This window comes from Canis lupus, chromosome 11, assembly GCF_048164855.1.
Source record: "Canis lupus baileyi chromosome 11, mCanLup2.hap1, whole genome shotgun sequence".
Lineage (NCBI taxonomy): Eukaryota > Metazoa > Chordata > Mammalia > Carnivora > Canidae > Canis > Canis lupus.
The window spans coordinates 37,924,993-37,944,255 of NC_132848.1; the positions used below are offsets into that span (position 1 = coordinate 37,924,993).

The 19,263-nt window shown below is 41.8% G+C and overlaps 1 protein-coding gene across 12 annotated transcripts in view; it reads right to left on the bottom strand.

Moving 5' to 3' along the window:
* Positions 1 to 19,263, bottom strand: part of LIMS1 (LIM zinc finger domain containing 1) — a 146,464-nt gene that overhangs the window by 21,447 nt on the left and 105,754 nt on the right. For 7 of the 12 annotated variants that reach the window (XM_072844340.1, XM_072844339.1, XM_072844345.1 and 4 more), the window contains exon 2: positions 3,331 to 3,490. In XM_072844340.1, coding sequence (XP_072700441.1) covers positions 3,331 to 3,490 — 160 coding nt within the window. Of the gene's footprint in view, positions 1 to 3,330; positions 3,491 to 7,998; positions 8,276 to 18,477; positions 18,662 to 19,263 lie in introns of those variants that run through there. The other 5 variants (XM_072844334.1, XM_072844335.1, XM_072844346.1 and 2 more) reach the window with 4 other exon arrangements.

Below are 19,263 nucleotides of genomic sequence, written 5' to 3' on the forward strand. Positions count from 1 at the left end.
AGGTAATAAACCTGGATGCTGCTAACTCATGCTTAAGAGGAGCTGCAGATGAGCCAGAAATAGCTGAGCTCAGTCAGCTTACCTCCAGACAAACATCTTTGTGAGTGGGTAGGAAACTAGTGTAGTGCTAGATTCGCCTTCAGGGCCATAGGGAGGAGCATCCTGGCCATCTGATCCAAAGTATCAGACATTCCACAGTAAAAGTGAATCCCATTTTCAAGGGGAAGTAAGTGCAGAGAACCCACGTAGAAGTCTTCAGAACTAATCCTATGGAGAAAAGAGTAGGGACTATGGAAATAAGGGAAAGATGATGTTTTAATAATAAGACAAAAGCAATATCAAAGCTGTAGAGTGGAAAGGACACATTTACTATTAGTTTTTTAAAGGATTTTATTTATTCAGAGACAGAGTGAGAGCGGAGTCAGGGGAGGAGCAGAGGAAGCAGACTCCTGAGCGTGGAGCTTGACATGAGCCTGATCTTATGATGCTGAGATCATAACCTGAGTCAAAATCAAGAGTTGGTCATTTAACTGACTGGGCCACCCAGCCACCCCACATTTGCTATTATTAGATACAGCAAGACTAATGTATGTACGTGTGTCTCACATGGAAAAGCAAGCCAGGTAAATTTTGGGGCTTCCTTTTCAATAACTGAAAATACAGACTATTTCTTGGAAGCCTTGGATAGCTTTCTCTCTAATATCATTCAACTAAAGGAAAGGCTGGATTTTCCACGTGCAGGTTTACAAATTTCTGGCCTTGGAAATGGGGTTTTGATGATAAGCATAGCTAAAATAGCAATCTTCCTCAGGATCCCAAGGACCTTAACCTGGGCAACAGCCCATTAATAGACAAGTTCTAAGTATTCGTAACATTCTGGAATAATATCAGACAGATCCAGGGAGCATATTTATAGTCCACAAGTGAAGAGGAGTAAGAGGTGGGCAGGAGGACAAGTGTGAGTCATGCTTTATTCTGTTCTGCCAAAAGCTCTCACAGAGCTTTCCCTCTGACTAAGCACAAGTGGCCTGGCAACTGACAGGCTGCAGATGAAGAACCAGGACCTTAGGGGGTGATCATGCTTGACAACATTATGAATTCCAAAGTGCTCGGCAAACCGACCATATAATATGGAATTAATGTTTGGAAACACAAACTCTGTCTTTCTCTTTTGGGTCCTTTTTTTGCTCCCCTGACTCTCTCCTAAGGCTTCTGCCATAACTACTCACTTTAATAAAAATATATTAAATTTGGGACACCTGGATGGCTCAGTGATTGAGCGCCGCCTTCAGCTCAGGTCCTGATCCTGAGATCGAGGACGGAGTCCTGCATCAGGCTCCTCACATTGAGCCTGCTCCTCCCTCTGCCTATGTCTTTGCCTCAATCTCTCGCTCTGTGTGTGTCTCTCATGAATAAATAAATAAAATAAAAAAAAATCTTAGATTTGAAAAGAATATTCAAGGGAAAGAATACCATATTGGGCATTAGTAACCAAACTAAGTTCTAATCCCATTTGTGTCACAGATCTGCTGTGTTACAGGGACTTTTCAACCTCTGTGGGCCTAGAGTGGGGGAAAAACGTAGGGGTAAGGTTGGGATTGACAGAGTATGAAGGCTCATTTCCTCAGGAGGCAGACTCCTGACTCTCTTAAGTCACCTCCTGGCACGCCCCTGCTGTGCTGACCTGAGAACCTGAGTGTTCCATCAAGACACAGAAGCAGGTCTTGTCCTTTTACTCCCGACTGAGGACCACCCTTCTTGCCCTTGCTCCCTTTCTCTCCCTGCTGCCCAGACCCCTAGAGATTTCCTTTTCTTCTTCAGGAATCTGTCACTCTCCTCATTACCACTGGCAGCCTCTCCCACAGTCTTCAGGGGGACCTGTCACCTTGATGTCAAGAGGTGTAGCCCCTGCTCCAGCCGCCTCCTGCCTTCCCTCCTACTGTGCCTCTCTTGACTGTCACTTGCCATTCCCAGCTCAATGCCATGACCTTTGACAGAAAAAGAGATCTCCCTGCCCAGGGAAAGAGGAAGAAATGAAAGCAAAGAGAACAAGGATTCCTGTTCCTCTTGCTAGGGTTTTTAGAGTGGGGAATGCAGCTTCTAGGATACAGCAGGAGCTCAAAAATATGTTCTGGTGAATAAAATAGTGCTCCCTAATCAAATCTCTTAAAGCTGTTATGTTATTATATACAGGGCAGTTTTGTATGTTATGAGCATATGATGGGCTTAATAGCTTTTCTGCAGGCTGGGCTGGAAACCTGTCTCTCAGGAGGCATTGTTTCTATGGGAAAATGTGGTCTGAGTGGCAAACAATTGACTTACTAATGACTGTTAAAAATTACCTTTCCTTCCTCAGGAATGGCTTTTAAAAGAGGGAAATTAAAAAATGTGCTAGGCAAAGAAGAAATCAAAGCGCAGCCATTTCTGGCTATACCATAATTCTATGTACGTATATTATTGTAGAGAGACACACATATATAAGTATGTAAGGAATAAGCTGGTAAAAGTATACTATCTAACTGGGCGCACGCGCACACACACACACACACACACACGCCTCCATAGACTAGCCCCCTAAACAGACATATTCTGTGAGAAGGGGTTTCAGTGATGGTAAGAAGAAATACAAAGGAAGTACAGACACCATGAGGTAACACAGGAGAATCAAGAACAAGAATTTGAGGGGTACCTGGTTGTCTCAGTTGGGGAAGCATGTGACTCTTGATCTCAGGGTTGTGAGTTTGAGCCCTACATTGGGTATGGAGATTACTTAAAAAAATAAAATCTTAAAAAAAGGGAAAAGATTTTGGAAAAGAAGATACATAGTATAGCTTAATATGGACAGACTATCCCTCCAAAATAACCAAACAAAATCCTCCTTAGCAAATAAATGCATGGAAGCTCCTACTCGTTGCATGAAAGGTAGGTAGGTAATGGATGCCCTGCTTTAGAGAAGATATTTCATGGTGCTCTGAGTTGGGGAAAGACAGAGGCAGGCATTATTAGTAAGGCATGTGTAGGGGGCATACAAGTGGGGACCTGAGTGGAAAAGCCAAAAAACCTGTGGCTAATGTTTATAAAAGGACTCTGCTGATGTGTGCAGGTCTGACAGGTGGAATCACAAGGTACTTAGGGTTCTGAAGGAGGGAGGCGGACTGAACAATATACATGGGGGGCATCTGTCAGGGCACTCTGCACATGAGCCATCGCTCAAATACCATATACTTCAATACAATTTTCACACCAAAATTTAAAGCAAAGAAGAATGCCTCAAAACAAGGGGAAGGGCAGAGGAAACAGTGCCCTGTGCTTCTGTCTGGGCTGACTCACCTCATAGAAGAGTCCCTCTGGAAACTGCTGGAAGCACTGAGCACACACGAAGCACTGCTCGTGGTACAGCTCCCCGTTACTGTTTACTATCTTCTCGGCGGGTGCAAAGCCCCCCTTGCAGCGTTCACAGGTGGCGTTGGCCAGAGCATTGGCCATGTTGCTGTAATACACAAAGGACAGGGAGTCACAGACTGTCTACCTTTTCTTAGACTTCAGACCAAATGACATGAAGAACTGAGGAGAACATTCTATCTGATCACAAAAATCATATTGCAGCCGTAAAGCCCAATTTCTTGTGTCTTAAGAACTCAAACTGCTCCCACCTCTTTGTGGGTGTTCAAAGAGCCTCCTGCTTGGATTCTTTTTCTTTAGCCTTTCTGACATTCTTCTTGCTAAATATACTGTGAGTACCTACTTCCTGTGAGGAACTAGGGATAGAGACAGAAGCCAAGCTTTGCCCTCCAGGAAGGAGCCTGAGGTTACAGCTTAAATAAGCAGCCTAATTAAAATATCCACAGGTCACCATCTCCAGGCCACTATCTCTCCCTTCTGAGGACAGAATCTAAACTGCATGTCAATTGAACACCGAATCCTGACACAGGTTATCTCTCTGGTTAGATCCTGCTGAAAGCAACTGTTGCAAGTAGTTCTTTTTTTTTTTTTTTTAAAGATAGATTCATTCATTCATTCATTCATGAAAAACACAGGGAGAGAGAGGGGCAGAGACACAGGCAGAGGGAGAAGCAGGCTCCATGCATGGAGCCCGATGCAGACTTGATCCCAAGTCTCCAGGATCACACCCTGGGCTGAAGGCGGCGCTAAACCACTGAGCCACCTGGGCTGCCCGCAAGTAGTTCTTAAACCAGACTGCCTTAATCCTGTAATCTCATTGGTAAAACAAGCATTGAACGCTAACATTGTAAGTTGTTTCTTAAAGTCACAGGATACATTGTGAAGATCCTTTTATGGACATGACACAGGAGGTTCAGGGAATTGGAGTGACCAGCCCAATGTTGTGACATGGTGAAGCTCAGTAGTTAGGGGAAGACATAGGACCAGAATCCAGAGTCCCTGTTCATAAAATCACAACCGGATTACGGTATCAATTTTGAACACTCAAGAGGACGTGATAGGGACACCATCACACTTTGCACATCAGGCAGTCACATTACCACCGATGACCCCAGTGACCTGGTCTCTCTCGCTTGCTGTCAATCCACTGCACCGTGAAACATACAAGAGGCACTTGATAAATGGACCCGCATCCTAACTAACCTTTGTGGAGTCTGGAAGAAGAAAAGTATATACTCAGATAATTATTTCGTTCTAACAAGCCCTGAGTTTCACATAAAGAACTGCTTCATTCTAAAAGGCTTTGAAGTGGGGAAGGTCACCTAACCAGAGTCATTGTTGGCCAGTTTGTTCTTCACAATTGGTAAGTTTATTTTCAGATGCCCAATGAGAGTACAAGCTCTACCTGTGTGTCTAGTTGCCTGGTGCAGCCTGTACCACCCAGATATTGAGTCAATCCACCTCAAAAAGTTATGGCCAACATTCTCTAGAATCTTCACAGCCACCCTATCAGGCAGGTGAGGAGTTTTCATCTTACAGACAGATTAACTGCCTTGTCCCCTCAGTTTTCCTGTTTCCTTAGCAGAAGGGCTCACACATACCTTGTCTCACCTCCATCCCACCCCAGTGGAAGATACCTTTGCCTTCTTGTCCCAAATGTTTCAAAGAATAGTATTGCTCTTCTGTAGCCTTTCCATAATGAGCCCCATGTAGAAGTACCACATTCATAACCACATATCAACTCACACCTCAACTTTACTTCATAGGTTTAAATATAGAATTAAAACATCACAAAAAAAAAAAAAAAGAAAGAAAAAAAAAAAAGGAAGAGAGGCAGCCTCAGTGCTTGGCAAATCTGGCCTAAGTCTCATACTAAAATAAATTTTCTACTTTGTCATTTTAAAATTACTGTGGGTTATGGAGAGAAATGCGTCACATTCCCTTCTTCATGTGGCTTTGGCATAAGCCAGATGAATTGTAGCAGTTTTAGCAAAGCTCTTGGAAGGGTCTGCACTTCCCCTTTCTCCTAATCAAAATCTGCAGGTGTCCCTGGATGAAGTATGGTAAACCAACACCTGCCCTAATATCGTTTCGAGGAAAAAATTTTTAAAAAGTATATAACTCTGAAAGCCAGAAGATGCTACCCAAATATAAAGGCATCATTATTAATTTTGAATCCTCTCAAAAGATTCACCAGATCCTTATAATTTTCACAGAACTCTCAAAAAGCAGGAAGAGAAGAACATTCTGGAATATCCTGCTCCATTATCTAGATCAAGTAGTTCTCAAAGTATAGGGGTCACTGTGACCCATTTAGGGGTTCAAAAGGTCCTTTTTCCACCTGCATCTGTGGGAGGCCTATTTTCTTTGTATATATATCTAAGGCAACATATAACACTAAGATAAATGCAGAAACAGAACTGAGAAACTGTCTTAGACTGTCATTAATGAAGATTTGAAAATATGTAATTCAATGCCACTTTTCCCACCAAACTTTTTTCATTTTGGAAAGAGTTATTTTTCATAAAAATTAACACTTATGAATAAATGCATAATGAGTTTATGTATCTCAAATGAATACATATTTAATTTTGTTCTTAGTTTGTATTTTCAGTAAATATTGATAAGCAAAAGCTCTCTGCAGACCTCAATACCTTTTTATTATTTATTTATTTATTTATTTATTCATTCATTCATTCATTCATTCATTCATTCATTCATTCATGAGAGACACAGAGAGGCAGAGACACAGGCAGAGGAAGAACCAGGCTCCACGTAGGGAACCCGATGCGGAACTCGATTCCAGGTCTCCAGGATCACGCCTTGGGCCAAAGGCGGCACTAAACCGCTGAGCCACCTGGGCTGCCCTTAAGAGTGGAAAGCAGTCCTAATATCAAAGCATTTGTCACCTGTTTCCTACTCATTGTACTAAACACTGTTTATATTCTAATTCAAATACTGAAATAGTGAGAAAATAGGTAGACAGTTTCTCATACACAGGAAAAATAAACTAGCTTTGGAGATAATATGTATTTTTGAAGAAGTATTCCTTTTAATAACAAGCAGGATAAGAAAAGAAACTACATTAGAGGAAACTTTCAGGAAAGAACCCCTAATAATCTCACTAACCTACTGAACTGTTTACATTAACTTTCCTTTCTTGTCTTTGACCCTCTGGCACTATATATTTCTTTCAATTGACTGTTTTTTTGAGCAGTTTTAAGTTTACAGTGAAACTGAGGCAAAAGGAGTCGAGTTCCCCTTCATCCCCACGTGCAAGCCTCCCCTGCTACCAACATCTCTACCATAAACGTAGTCTGTTATGACTGATGATGAATCTACAGTGACCTATGCATTTGTTTATAACTGTTTTTTATATATAAAAGTTACATTTTAGAAGTCATGAATGATAGTTACAACTGTCATCTGGCTAGTTATAATTAGTCGGCTAATTTTTCAAAAAAGGATTTTTGCTAAGAAGTATTGATGATAAAGAATATATATGTTGGGAAATATATATGTAGAAGCCTTTAGTACAGAACCTTCACATTTGGCCAGTAATAACTGATTTACCCAATCCACTTCTACAGATGAACCATACACAGAAAACTTGGTATCACTGGGCTTTTTTTCAAGTGTCTCACTGTTAAAAGTATGTAAAACAAATTTGCTGGCATCAAAACGAAAAAAATGTGTAAATCCAAAAAGCATCTTAAGAGTCCACAGAGCATTTTGGTTACAGTATAATTATAATTGCCCAATTACATTTAAACAGAACTCTTTATAAGTCGTGAAAACAGAGGACATCTGTTATAATACCACACATAATAGATTAATGGAAATAGAGAATCAGGTCAGTTAAATTCCCCTTAACTCATAATTGACAAATTGAGGATTTGCAGTTAATTCTAAGCTTATGACTTTGCGGAAGATCAACAATCTTCCATGAGTCTAACTACTACTTTGCACTACTTTTTAAAATTGTTTGCTAAAACTCATTTAATAACATGAATTAGACTTTTTAGAGTTAATGGCATATATATGGCATATATATATATACACACACACACACACACACACACACCTACATTTGCTAAATACACAACATTCTTATTTATTGATTCAATCCCCTTAAGACAATATTAAGAAATCCAGTTTGCCTACCTCAAATTGCTGTTAAACCTAACAAAAATGTGTATCTTTATCAACAGTCTGTAATTCAGTTTTACTGTTTCCCTCAACCAACTTGTCATCTGTGGGAAGTTTAAGAGTATACAATCTTTCTATTATAAACCCTGCCAGCAGCAACTCTAAGCCTCCCCCTTGGACTACATAATGAAAATGTACTATTATGAGGAACCTACTGAACACAAAGACATTACTACTATTACTTTAAAGGCAGCATTTTCCTTTACTTCTGCATCTCATCTGGTGTATCTCCCCGCCTGCTGGAATAGGCCTCCCTCCCCTCCATCACTCTGGAATGCCCCTGCTCAGAGTCGAGGAAATAAAACTATCAATGGCTACTGAACTCAAAGCCCAAGCAGACTAGATCTGGAAGATAGGAGCTCCTCTTCCAGGAGAGGAGACACTTACAATTTTGCATAAAAGTCACAAAACTCCTTGTAGACCTTTACGTCACTGTGCCTGCGCTGTAATTTGGACACAGCCCGCTCGTCTTCATTGCCATTAGCCTGGTGGACACTGTTAAGGACTGCCTGGGGGATTTCTTCATTCTCTGGGATAACACAAGGGTGCACCCTGCCCGGGAACGCCATCCCAGGGTGCCTGAGAGCTCCAAGCCCGGGGCAGAGAGTAGCAGGGCAGGGGACGGAGAAACAATATCCAGGCCTCCCCTGCTTCCCTGCCAGGGTCACTCCCACTGTTCCCACACACGTCAGCCCTGCGTTTGCCAGGGTCGCTCCTGGCCCTTCATATTAAGAGCTCTAACAGCAAAGCAGTCACTTGCTGTGCCAGTCCTGAGTTTTGAGGCATTTCTGGAAGCTCTAGAAAACATTCCCCAGAGCAGTGACACAGTCTTTGCTGGAGCAGCCTTCCCGGCAGACTGTGTCTGTAAACACTGCTTCAGAAATAGAGGACTGGTTGGCAGGGTCCAAGAGAAACAAACATCCACATGCCCTGGGGGATCTGTCACCAGGCATTATCCACATGAACACTGTGGTTCTTGTAAAACACCCTCAGATATTGTTTCTAACAAGCTCCCCACTGAGGCTAACGCAGCTGGCACACACTGGGGGACATCTTAATGCCCAGGACATGCTTGTCAGCTATGCCCATGGCTATCTTTCACCAAGGATCTGTGAGTCCCTAAGAATTTGGAGCTACTTTTGACTCTTATTGATCCTAGCAGTTGGCACATAGCAAGAGCTGGATGATGTGTTCAATGAATGGACACGAGGAAATAGGAAAGAGTTGGGCATCTAGTTAGAAACCCTCAGCTAATCCTGGTCTTTATTATGGTTAAAGATGCTGCTGGCATTCCTGCTATAGTCAGTCCACATTGCTGTCATCTTGCAGCAGTACTGCAGAAGAGGAGGGTGATGATGTAGGCCATGGGCAATACAAGGGCTCAAAACATTTCTCCAGGAACAGTCCTCTGAGCACCAAGGTGCCCTCCTAACCAAAATTAAGGTACCAAGGACCACTAAAGAAAGAAACACTAGAGATGAGAGCCATGAAATCAACAGCAAACAAACAGACAAAATGCAGCTGGGATTCCAAGTAACAACTAATAAATAATAATGCTATGCATTATGCTCATTATTGCATCCCTTATAAGGTAGGTATTATTTACAGGTGAGGAACTGAGATTCAAGGAGGCTGAATAACCCAGTAAGTACGTGGTAGAGTCAAGATTTAAATCTAGGGAGCTTCATCCTAGAGCCTATGTTGTCAACTACCATGTGAGAAAATGGTTAAACACAATCACTGGAGAACAAAATAAGTTAACTAGAAAAGATTAAGTAGTAGGTACAAATGAGATAGAAGCCCAAAATGAGATCTAGTCTTCCCTCTTTGAACCCTAAAGATCTCAGAGTACAAGTCAGAAATTAAAAGGCTGTGGGCTACGGATCCTCCCCAAGCCCCAAGCCTGTGGCTAATGCAGTAGGAAAAATCATCATTTTTAAATAGGAAAGAAGTGACCTCCTGGTTGAAATGGTGAATGAGATCTTGACATTTACAGCAACCTGGATGGGCATAGAGGATATTATGCTAAGTGAAATAAGTCAGGAAAAGACAAATACTATATATATAATTTCATTTACATGTGTAATCTAAAACAAAACAAAACAATGAATAAAGAAACAAAAGCAGAAACAGACCCATAAATACAGAGAACTGATGGCTGCCAATGGGGGAGGGGTGTAATGTGTGGGGGGAGTGGGTAACATGGGTGAAGGGAAGTGGGAGATACAGGCTTCCATTTTGGGGATGAATAAGTCACAGGGATAAAGGCACAGCACAAGGGATATAGACAATGGTATTATAATAGCATTGTATGGTGACAAATGGTAGCCACGTTTGTAGTGAGCATGCCATAGGTTATAAAGCTGTCAAATCACTGTTGTACACCTGAAACTAATATAATAGTATCAACTATACTTTAATTTAAAAAAACCACACACACACACACACACACAAAACCAAAATACATACAAGCAAAAATTTAAAAAAATTTTGGATAAAATATAGGATAATATAGGAGAATAGTTTTTTTATATGAAAAGGTTTTTTGAAGATTTATTTATTTTAGAGAGAGCGAGCAAGAGAGAGAGGGTACATGAGCATGCACATGGAGGGAAGGGCTGGGGGAGAGAATCTTCAAGCAGACACCCTGCTGAGCATGGAGCCCAGATTGGGGCCCTATCTCATGACCCATGAGATCATCACCTGAGCTGAAAACAAGGGTCAGACGCTCAATCAACGGAGCCACTCAGGCTCCCCCATAAATTTTTTTTAAATAAAATTGTATGGGTGTTTCCAGTAACTGATGCATTTTTTGATCCTAGCAGTTGACACACAGCAGGAGTTGGATGATGTGTTCGTAATACATTCATTCATGCCTGAGGAAAAAAGCTATCAGGCTCTATTTGTTTTCCTTATGATATTCTTACAGTTTTTTTTTTTAAAGATTTATGTATTTATTCATGAGAAACATACAGAGGCAGTGACACAGGCAGAGGGAGAAGCAGGCTCTCCAGGGGCCTGCTGTGTGACTCAATCCCAGGATCTCAGGATTACAACTGGAGCCGAAGCCAGAGGCTCAACTACTGAGCTCCCCAGGTGCCCCTATTCTTATAGTTTTTAATCCATACTAGTTACAGTGATTGCAAATCATGTTCATTCTCCTGCCAGAAACATCATTAGATCCAAATACTCAGCCCACACTGATGTGACACTACTTGGAGATACCAAGCAAAGGGCAGAATGCTGAAGGAGGTCCTGGAGACTTCCCTTTCTTTCAGTTCAAACAGTTTCCAGGGGATTATGCTATTTAAGAAATGCTATGTTAAGGTGAAGCAGGTAGGAGACCCTCCATTGTTTCTGCTTTCCTCTACTTCCAGCTGGGACCATGTTACTGAGTGTGTGCTTGGCACATAGTAAGTCCAAATAGACTTCAATAGAAGTTACCTCAATAAGAGTCAGTTTTGGGGCAGCCCGGGTGGCTCACTGGTTTAGCATCACCCTCAGCTCAGGGTGTGATCCTGGAGACCTGAGATCCAGTCCCACATGGGGTCCCTGCATGAAGCTTGCTTGTGTCTCCGCACCTCTCTCTCTCTCTCTCTCTCTCTCTCTGCCTCTGTCTCTCAAGAATAAATAAAATCTTTAAAAAAAGAGTTTTTGATTGAAGGTATCATACACGATGTTAATATTTTTAAACTATTTAATCAATCAGTGTGACTATATGGATGTTAAGGCTGATTTGTGGCTGTCTCTTTGTTTACAGTTTTGCCAGATCTCATTCTTTCCTTCTTTCCTTCTTTCCTTCTTTCCTTCTTTCCTCCCCTCCCCTCCCCTCCCCTCCCCTCCCCTCCCCTCTCCTCTCCTCTCCTCTCCTCTCCTTTCCTTTCCTTTCCTTTTATTACCAAGAAATATCCTAATGGCAGCTGAGAGGGAGAGGGGAAATTGAAGCTCTAAAGAAAGAAAAGATGGGGCAGGACAGAGCCCGATCATCTATCCTAAATCTCCTTCCTAAGAACTCCTCCCCAGGAACAAAAGACCCTGGCCAACTGACTTCTGCAGAGAAATTCCCTGAACTTTACACATGCTACTTATGCTGAAACAACAAAGGAACTCACATAGTAAGGGTCAAGGCCAACCAGGAAGGCTTAGCCCCTGCAATTGTGAATGAGCTCTGTATTCAGAAGCTAGTGGCAACAGGCTGCCCGGTCCTTTAAAAACTTTTCCATTACGGTCTATAGTGTCTTAAAAAAGTAACTGCTCATATTAGGGGCCCCTGGGTGGCTCAGTCGGTTAATTGTCCAACTCTTGATCTCAGCGCTATGAATTCAAGCCCCATAGTGGGCTTCACATTGGGTTGGGTGTGGAGCCTACTTAAAAAAACAAAAGAAAAAAAAAAGTAACTGCTCTCATTATGCCACTGTTTGCTTATTTGCATTATTTTATATCACATCTGAACACATGGAACTTTTAATGAGCTCACAATGCAACAGGGCTAAGGGGTACCTGAGAAGTGCCTGCTGAATGAATAAACAAGCCACAGCCTGTTTCTGAGTACACAAAGTACTCAGGGAAACAATATATGGATATATATGGTTTTCCCATCATTCAAGCATATAAAGGTGCAGATCTCTGCTTTAGTGCCAAGTGCTGAGTGCAGAGGGCTCTCTGTGTGTCCTAGTACCTGAGTAAGGATATCTGAGTAAGGACCATGTGGCCACTGCAAGGTCAGGTGGTGCTATTCACAAAGACTGCATAGGGGAGTCGGCTGGTCAATCACTTCTTATCCAGTTACCACAGGAAAGAGCTAGAAGAAACGTGTGGTTATTTTCCCAGGAGGACATGGGGGTCATTTTGGGCCAAACAAACACCATGGCTTAAGTTCTATATCCAGGCATTTTCCTACTTTCAAACCACTTTTGACACTTAATAATGTCGCTGTTAAGAAATGTAAACAATCCTTTTAGACTATGTTGCAACCATGAGAAGAATACTTATCTGAACATTTCTGATGGAAAATACTACTCTCACTACAGTGGCATCAAAATAGTCCTTGAAGGAGGGCAGGAGGCATATCTGCTGTTAGGCTGGCAGCTCTAGTGTCCTGTAAAGAATGCTGCTGGGCTTCAGATTCTACCAGTCTAGCTAACTCTATGATTTCAGCCAAAACAAATTCTACCCGATGTACCCGTAGCCAGAAACAAATAACCTACTTAGAGATATCACACAAAAATATTGTAGCTATTTGCAGGAGCTCAAATAATTAAAGCATGGATATAATCATGAGCATGGTTGGCCAAAAGTAATAATCAACTTTTTAATAACTGGTATTTTAAAATTAAAATTCTCTCTAATAGCAACAACTGAACTATGTGCATCACTACTAAATAGTTCATCTATGTGGTTCTTAAAATCCAAGCTGAACATTTTGACCAATTGCTTCTAAAACACAGGACTCTAATACAGAAAAAAAGGCAGTGCTATTACATGTTTAATGCCATTCCACAGACAGGCATACATGGATGGCTAAGCCAAGCCCTTGGCAATAACAACTATTAGAATGTAGCTTCTTCAATTTCAATCAAAGTCTTCCATGGATACTGGAGTATTCAATTGTTCAATTGTTGAGACAGCCGGGTTAAATTAATATATGGCAAAATGAATTATTCACTATGAAAATTCACTATGATTCTCTATTCTACTCAAATGGAAAATTTAATCTTATTTTCTTCCTATTATTAAAAACACAACAGTCATGACATGCAAGTAAAGATAATGGAGCTGGAAAGTTCTTTCTCATTTCCCAGGGACTAGGACAAATGCACTGTGTTTTCTTTCAACGACAGTGAGGAAAGAGACAAAGTTCAGTTAGTTGGCCAGAGAGGATATGGAGTTGCAATTCACATGCCATTTTGCCCTGTCTGTTAGGATCGTTTCCTAATTCTGGATTGCACAAGCAAAAAAAAAAAAAAAAAAAAGTATTACAACACAGATGAGAGAGTGAGAAAGAAATAAGATGCACATCTTAAACTAACTTCAAAGACAGGCGCATTTGTTACCTCCCCGCACAGGCACTGCTTATGGATCACAATCAAAGCAGGTAAGAACCTCTGGCTTTGTTACTGTACGTTAGAAATAACTGAAGAGAATAAGTGAAAAACATCACTGCCTCACAAAGAGGAAAGAACAGACTTAAAGGACCTCCCTATTTACCAGTAACCCCTTCCCCAGGGCCTCCCACTCTTCCCAAATACTTAGACCAGACCAACAGTGACCCAGAGGCAGTGACTCGAGAAGGTTATTTGTATCTGATTGTAACACCTTCTTAAATGAAACTCACCTAAAAGTTAGAGACTCTTTGATATTGGAGACAGATTTATAGCACCCCAAACCTTGTGCTAGTGGAAGAAGCGGGTTCATATCCCTCATAAGGAAAATGAGTGAAACACAACTCAATCTCAGGTTGATGGGTTTTCAAGAAGTAAACTTTAGGCATACCTTCAGTCCTAAAGTCAATAATTAAAATATAATGTTTCTAGTGAAAGCTGGTGAGGTGCAAATTTTTTATCTGATGTCTAAAACTGTCCTGGTTTTATTCTTGATGCCTACAGGAGAAGAATCCCCAGTCAGGAGCCATCAGGCCGAGAGCTGCCACATGTTCGCCCAGTGCCATGAAGGTCCTGTGACACAAGACAGATCCTGAGAGTGCTCCGCAGCTCAGAAATACTCTGCCCACAACAGGCATAAATTACTGAAAATTATATAGTTCAGTTTCTCAATTTTAACAAATTTAAAAAGTACTGACAACCTACTTAGTGGCCTAATTCTTGGGAAGTATCTCAATCTAGACAATCTCTAGAAGTTTTCCAACATTACTCCAAAATAAACCCATACCCATACTTCAGTGTAAAAAGGACGTGGAGCCTAGGAAAAGTGCAGGAACAAGACTGAAATAAAGCTTACGATGTTCTCCTGTTCCACTCTGAAACAAACAGGTCTACTTTATTAAGAGATGTTCTGAACCATGTGCAGAGAGAAATCAACAGAGTTCAAGACTTGTGGCACCTTTCTCTCTCTGGTACAAGCACAAGAGCGTAGATTTCCTGCCTACAACTAGCCACCCTTTCTCTGCAACAGTGACATTCTCATCCTGCAATGCAATCCACAATAGAAGGAAAGGCACAAAACTAGATCAGGAAAGTAGCAGGATGTGTGGCAACAAGGCAAAATCAATAATAACAGAAAACCAACAAAGGACATGAACAACGGGGCAGCCTCAGTTTCTAGAAGCTGTATGGGTATGGAAGTATGAGCATTCTGGGATGGGATTACTGGGTTGCACTCTGTCGTTTGGCAAGTTGAATTTCTCTACCCCCAGCAACCCCAAAGCAACACAGCTTGTTATAGAACATTTATAAAAGGTAGTGAAGACTCACTCATAATCCTGCAATCTAGTGATGAGCAATGCAACATGTTAATCTCTACTCCTTATAAAATACACATACACACACATGATTGTAAACAAAGGCAGGATTGTTGCAAGGTGATTGTTTAGAATTATCTTTATTCCTAGTACTGGACATAAAAAGATATAAAGTTCTTTAAATGAATACTACTGACTCCTTTTCCCCTGAACTCTCTGCCTCTCTGAAACTTGCCCAGTCCTCTTCTATTTCTATTTCTATTTCTATTCAAGGTCTTCTCTAAGAAGCCCCCTTTGAGCATTTCAGCCTGTACTAATCTGTTTAGCATCTATAGGGCTCACTGAGTATCCTGTTCAGTTGTGTTCTGTATTGCAAAGGCACTTCTCTCAAGAACACCATGAGCCCTTTAGTGTGAAAACTTCTGGAGTCTTTACATCAAGCACCCTCTTAAGCAATTAAACTGACTTTTTTTTTTTTTTAAGATTTCATTTATTTATTCATGAGAGACAGAGAGAGAGAGAGAGAGAGAGAGAAAGAAAGACAGAGAGAGGCAGAGACACAGGCAGAGGGAGAAGCAGGCTCCATGCAGGGGGTCCGATGTAGGACTCAATCCCGGAACTCCAGGATCATGCCCTGGGCTGAAGACGGTGCTAAACCGCTGAGCCACCAGGGCTGCCCCAAACTGACCCTTTTGTGAAAAGTTGCTAAACAGAATTGGGGAGGTGCTCATAAGCTGCCACCCTCCCCAGAAATTCAAGACAACTCAGTGTAAATTGATTGATTCTTAAAGATTTTATGTATTTATTCATGAGAGACACACAGAGAGAGGTAGAGACATAGGCAGAGGGGAGAAGCAGGCTCCCTGTGGGGAGCCTGATGTAGGACTTGATTCTGGGACCATGACCTGAGCCAAAGGCAGACACTCAACCACTGAGCCACCCAGGCGTCCCTCAGTGTAGCTTTAGTATGTAATTCAGCATAGTTCTTTTGTCAGTAAAGGTAACTTTCTTAACTGTCATCACTGCAGTCTGAAATCTATATGCTTTCTAAACAAACTTTCTATCACTAGATGCTCATGTTGTTCAAATAAGTGGAGTGTTTGGTCAACTGAAAAAACATTCTTAAAATTCTCTTTCATAGGCTGGGAAATTTTTCTCTGATTTTTCAAACATCTTCACTGGAAAATGTCTCTGTAGCGGTTCCTCCATTATCCAAATTATTTCTCCCTGTTATTCATACTGTGACCCACTAACACATATTCTCACCACTAAACATCTTTTTAAAAAGACACCTTGTGTCCTGACCAAAATAGATGAATTTGGGAAAGCCTGGTATTTCAAATATAGAACAGTATTTTTAGCTAAGAGTGTTGACTGGCTTACCAGGGAAATCCTTCAGTGAATCCACGGGTTCCTTATATGGTTGGGGTGGCCATCATCACCAAACTTTCTGGCTCTAAATGACATTCTTATTTTAGTTCTGACTCAGCCAAGGATACCTCACTGAACACTGACCTTCAGCTAAGTTGGGAGAAGAAGCCAACAGGAGTTCTTATTTTGTGAATAAGCTTAACATAAGGTCTGCTTTCCTCAATAAGATAAAAGAAAATGAGAGTTTCAGTATGGAAGGACAGAAAAAACCCACTGTACTCAAGTCAAATGAAAACAATCCTTTCAAACTTAAATCTATATATCTTTCATTTTCAGTTGTTTTCTTTTTAACATAGAACATATTTTACATATATTTTATTGCATTAAACAATATTTGAAAATATTGGACAGGATTAAGTAGAAGAACTGAAAAATATTTTTTTGCAACCTTTAAAAAGGCTTCTTTTCTTTCATTAACTTCAAATTTTGTGAAGTGCATACAGAGAGACAAGGAATTGTTTTAAATACCATAAGAATTACTATTAATGTGATCAAAAGATGTGGAGATGATATAAGGTCACAGGAGGCCTGAGCATCTGATGGTGTCATTGTAAGTCTATCTGGTACTCAGCTAGAGCTTCAGTTCTCCCAGGTGTCTTCTGCATATACCTCTTCTTCTTCTGGATCCTGTCCTCAGCTCTTCTCTCTCCCCATTGAGCTCACCATTCTCTGGCACAGAATGAAGTCTGGGTTTTTTAAAGTGGTTTACCAGTTTAGGTAGGAAGCTCTTGGTTCTGATCCTTTAGCTCTTTTCAAAGAGACACATTCATGAGTCCAGCAGTAATATATAAGAGTATGATCATTATGACTATAAACAGACCCCTCATTTCCTGATGGAAGATTATTGGAATATTTTTGGTATGCTGATGATGGGAAAGTGGTCTTTTTCCGCCGCTTGCCTCTGGTCCTGGGGCCTTTCAGCAGAGGGCGCTAGAGAGACCAACCGGAGGAAAAGGTTTTTGCATGCCGTTCCTTGCATGCTCCCTTGGCAAGCTCCTGGGAGCAGAGCCTTCTCCATTACAGCCTCCAGCAGCACACACAGCTTCTTCAGCATCCAGGTTGTGTAGGTATGACAGCCAAAAGCAGCCAGTTGGCAAGCAGCTTGTCTGGTGGAAGTGCCTAGTGGTTCTGCAGCAGGACACCTCTGTCTCCTGCAGTGAGTGGCAGCCCACAGCACTCTGACCGCCCCCCTACCTGGCCTCTCCAACCACCCTGCCCACCTCCCCCATTCTCAGCAGTTCTGGAATGGAGCATCTTGTGGCATCCTGTATGGAGGGTCTCCCACAAATTCAGATTTCCAGCATGTTTCACTGGTGTGGCATCATAGCAATTTCTCTGCTACTCCCATGAGCAATGAATGAGTCTTGGGTGGGGAGGAGGGCTCCTCCTCGCTAGCTCTCTTTAGCCCTGGAGTGGTAGCTTCTGCTTATAGCTACTATTCCTGTACTCTTAGCATTCTTTTTATTTCTTACTAGCCAATCCCTTACTACTGCAAACCTCTGTTGGAATTAACTCTTTTTATGTTTTTATTAAACCTTGCTCCTTCAAATTACCGTGTGGTTTTTCTCTTCTAATTGGATCCTGACTGAACCTCGGCTGATCCGCGGCCAAAGTCAGGACTCTTAACTGACTGTTATTAGACCTTGTAGGATCCTTTATCCAATATGAGGCATTTGTCTCACTTAAAACAACGTGCCTGCATATGAAACTAGAAAGGGACAGGAGGAGTGGATTATAACATAAAAAAGCCCAGCATAATAAAATGACCAGTTAGATGAGAGTTCAAACCATCTGACTTTACTTTGTTTCTCCATGCCAACAAATAGACTCCCTACTTAACTCGGGGCAAGCAAGAGGCAAGAGTTCTCTACTCTCCTCACCTGCCCAGTAGAGAACATGCATCCCTTCCCATAAGCACTCTCTAGTACAAGGGACTTGTTTGGGGACCAATTTGGGTTCTTACCGTATTTTCACACTAGGTATTAACACAGGAAAGAGACAAAAACAAGGGGACACACCTCCGTTTTGGTCCTCAAGAAACAAAAGATCACAGTAAAGGAATCCATGTCACCTTGTGGTCAAGGAGCCCACCTGTGGCCACAGCCAGAAAGCACAGGTCCCGGATGGCCTGAAATGCCAGCCCTGCGAGGCCCCCAGGCCTACACCACGTTTCTGGGCTTCCACAGTTTCTGAAGGTTCAGGCAGAATCTAAAATGTGACATAATATTCTAAACAACTTCCGTCATAGAATGTGCTAAGAGATGACACATTATTACTATTACTATTACTTATTACTATCTCTTCTGTCGTCTCCTCATCTGCCTCACTTTCAGGCCCCATATATACAGAAGCTGAACCGAATGGTGGTCACAAGAAACAGGCAGGAGTCACTGAACTGTGAGTGCTGCAGGAAACATGGCAGCAGCCCAGCCCCGAGGTCCTTCTTTCCCTTCCCTTTACAGACATCCTGGTAGCAGCTGTCTGCAGCCCTAAACAGGCTAGTGATGGACCAACTTCACAAGAGCTGTCTTTGTTCAGCCTGCCCTCCACCCCCCATTCTTGCAGGACTCCTTGAGGACACTGCTCACTGCTCCCTCCTCCTCCTCCAGCATGGCCTCTATCTGCCACAAAGAGACTAGAGACATTATCTAGTTTCCATCCAACCACAAACCTTCCAGAAATACTATTTCTGAAGAACAATGTACAAGAGAGAAATCAAGAAAAAGGCTTGGGGAGAGAAACAATACCATGGAGCTCGCAGACACTATTTCAGTTACTTTAATATAATTGAGGTTTACACATGT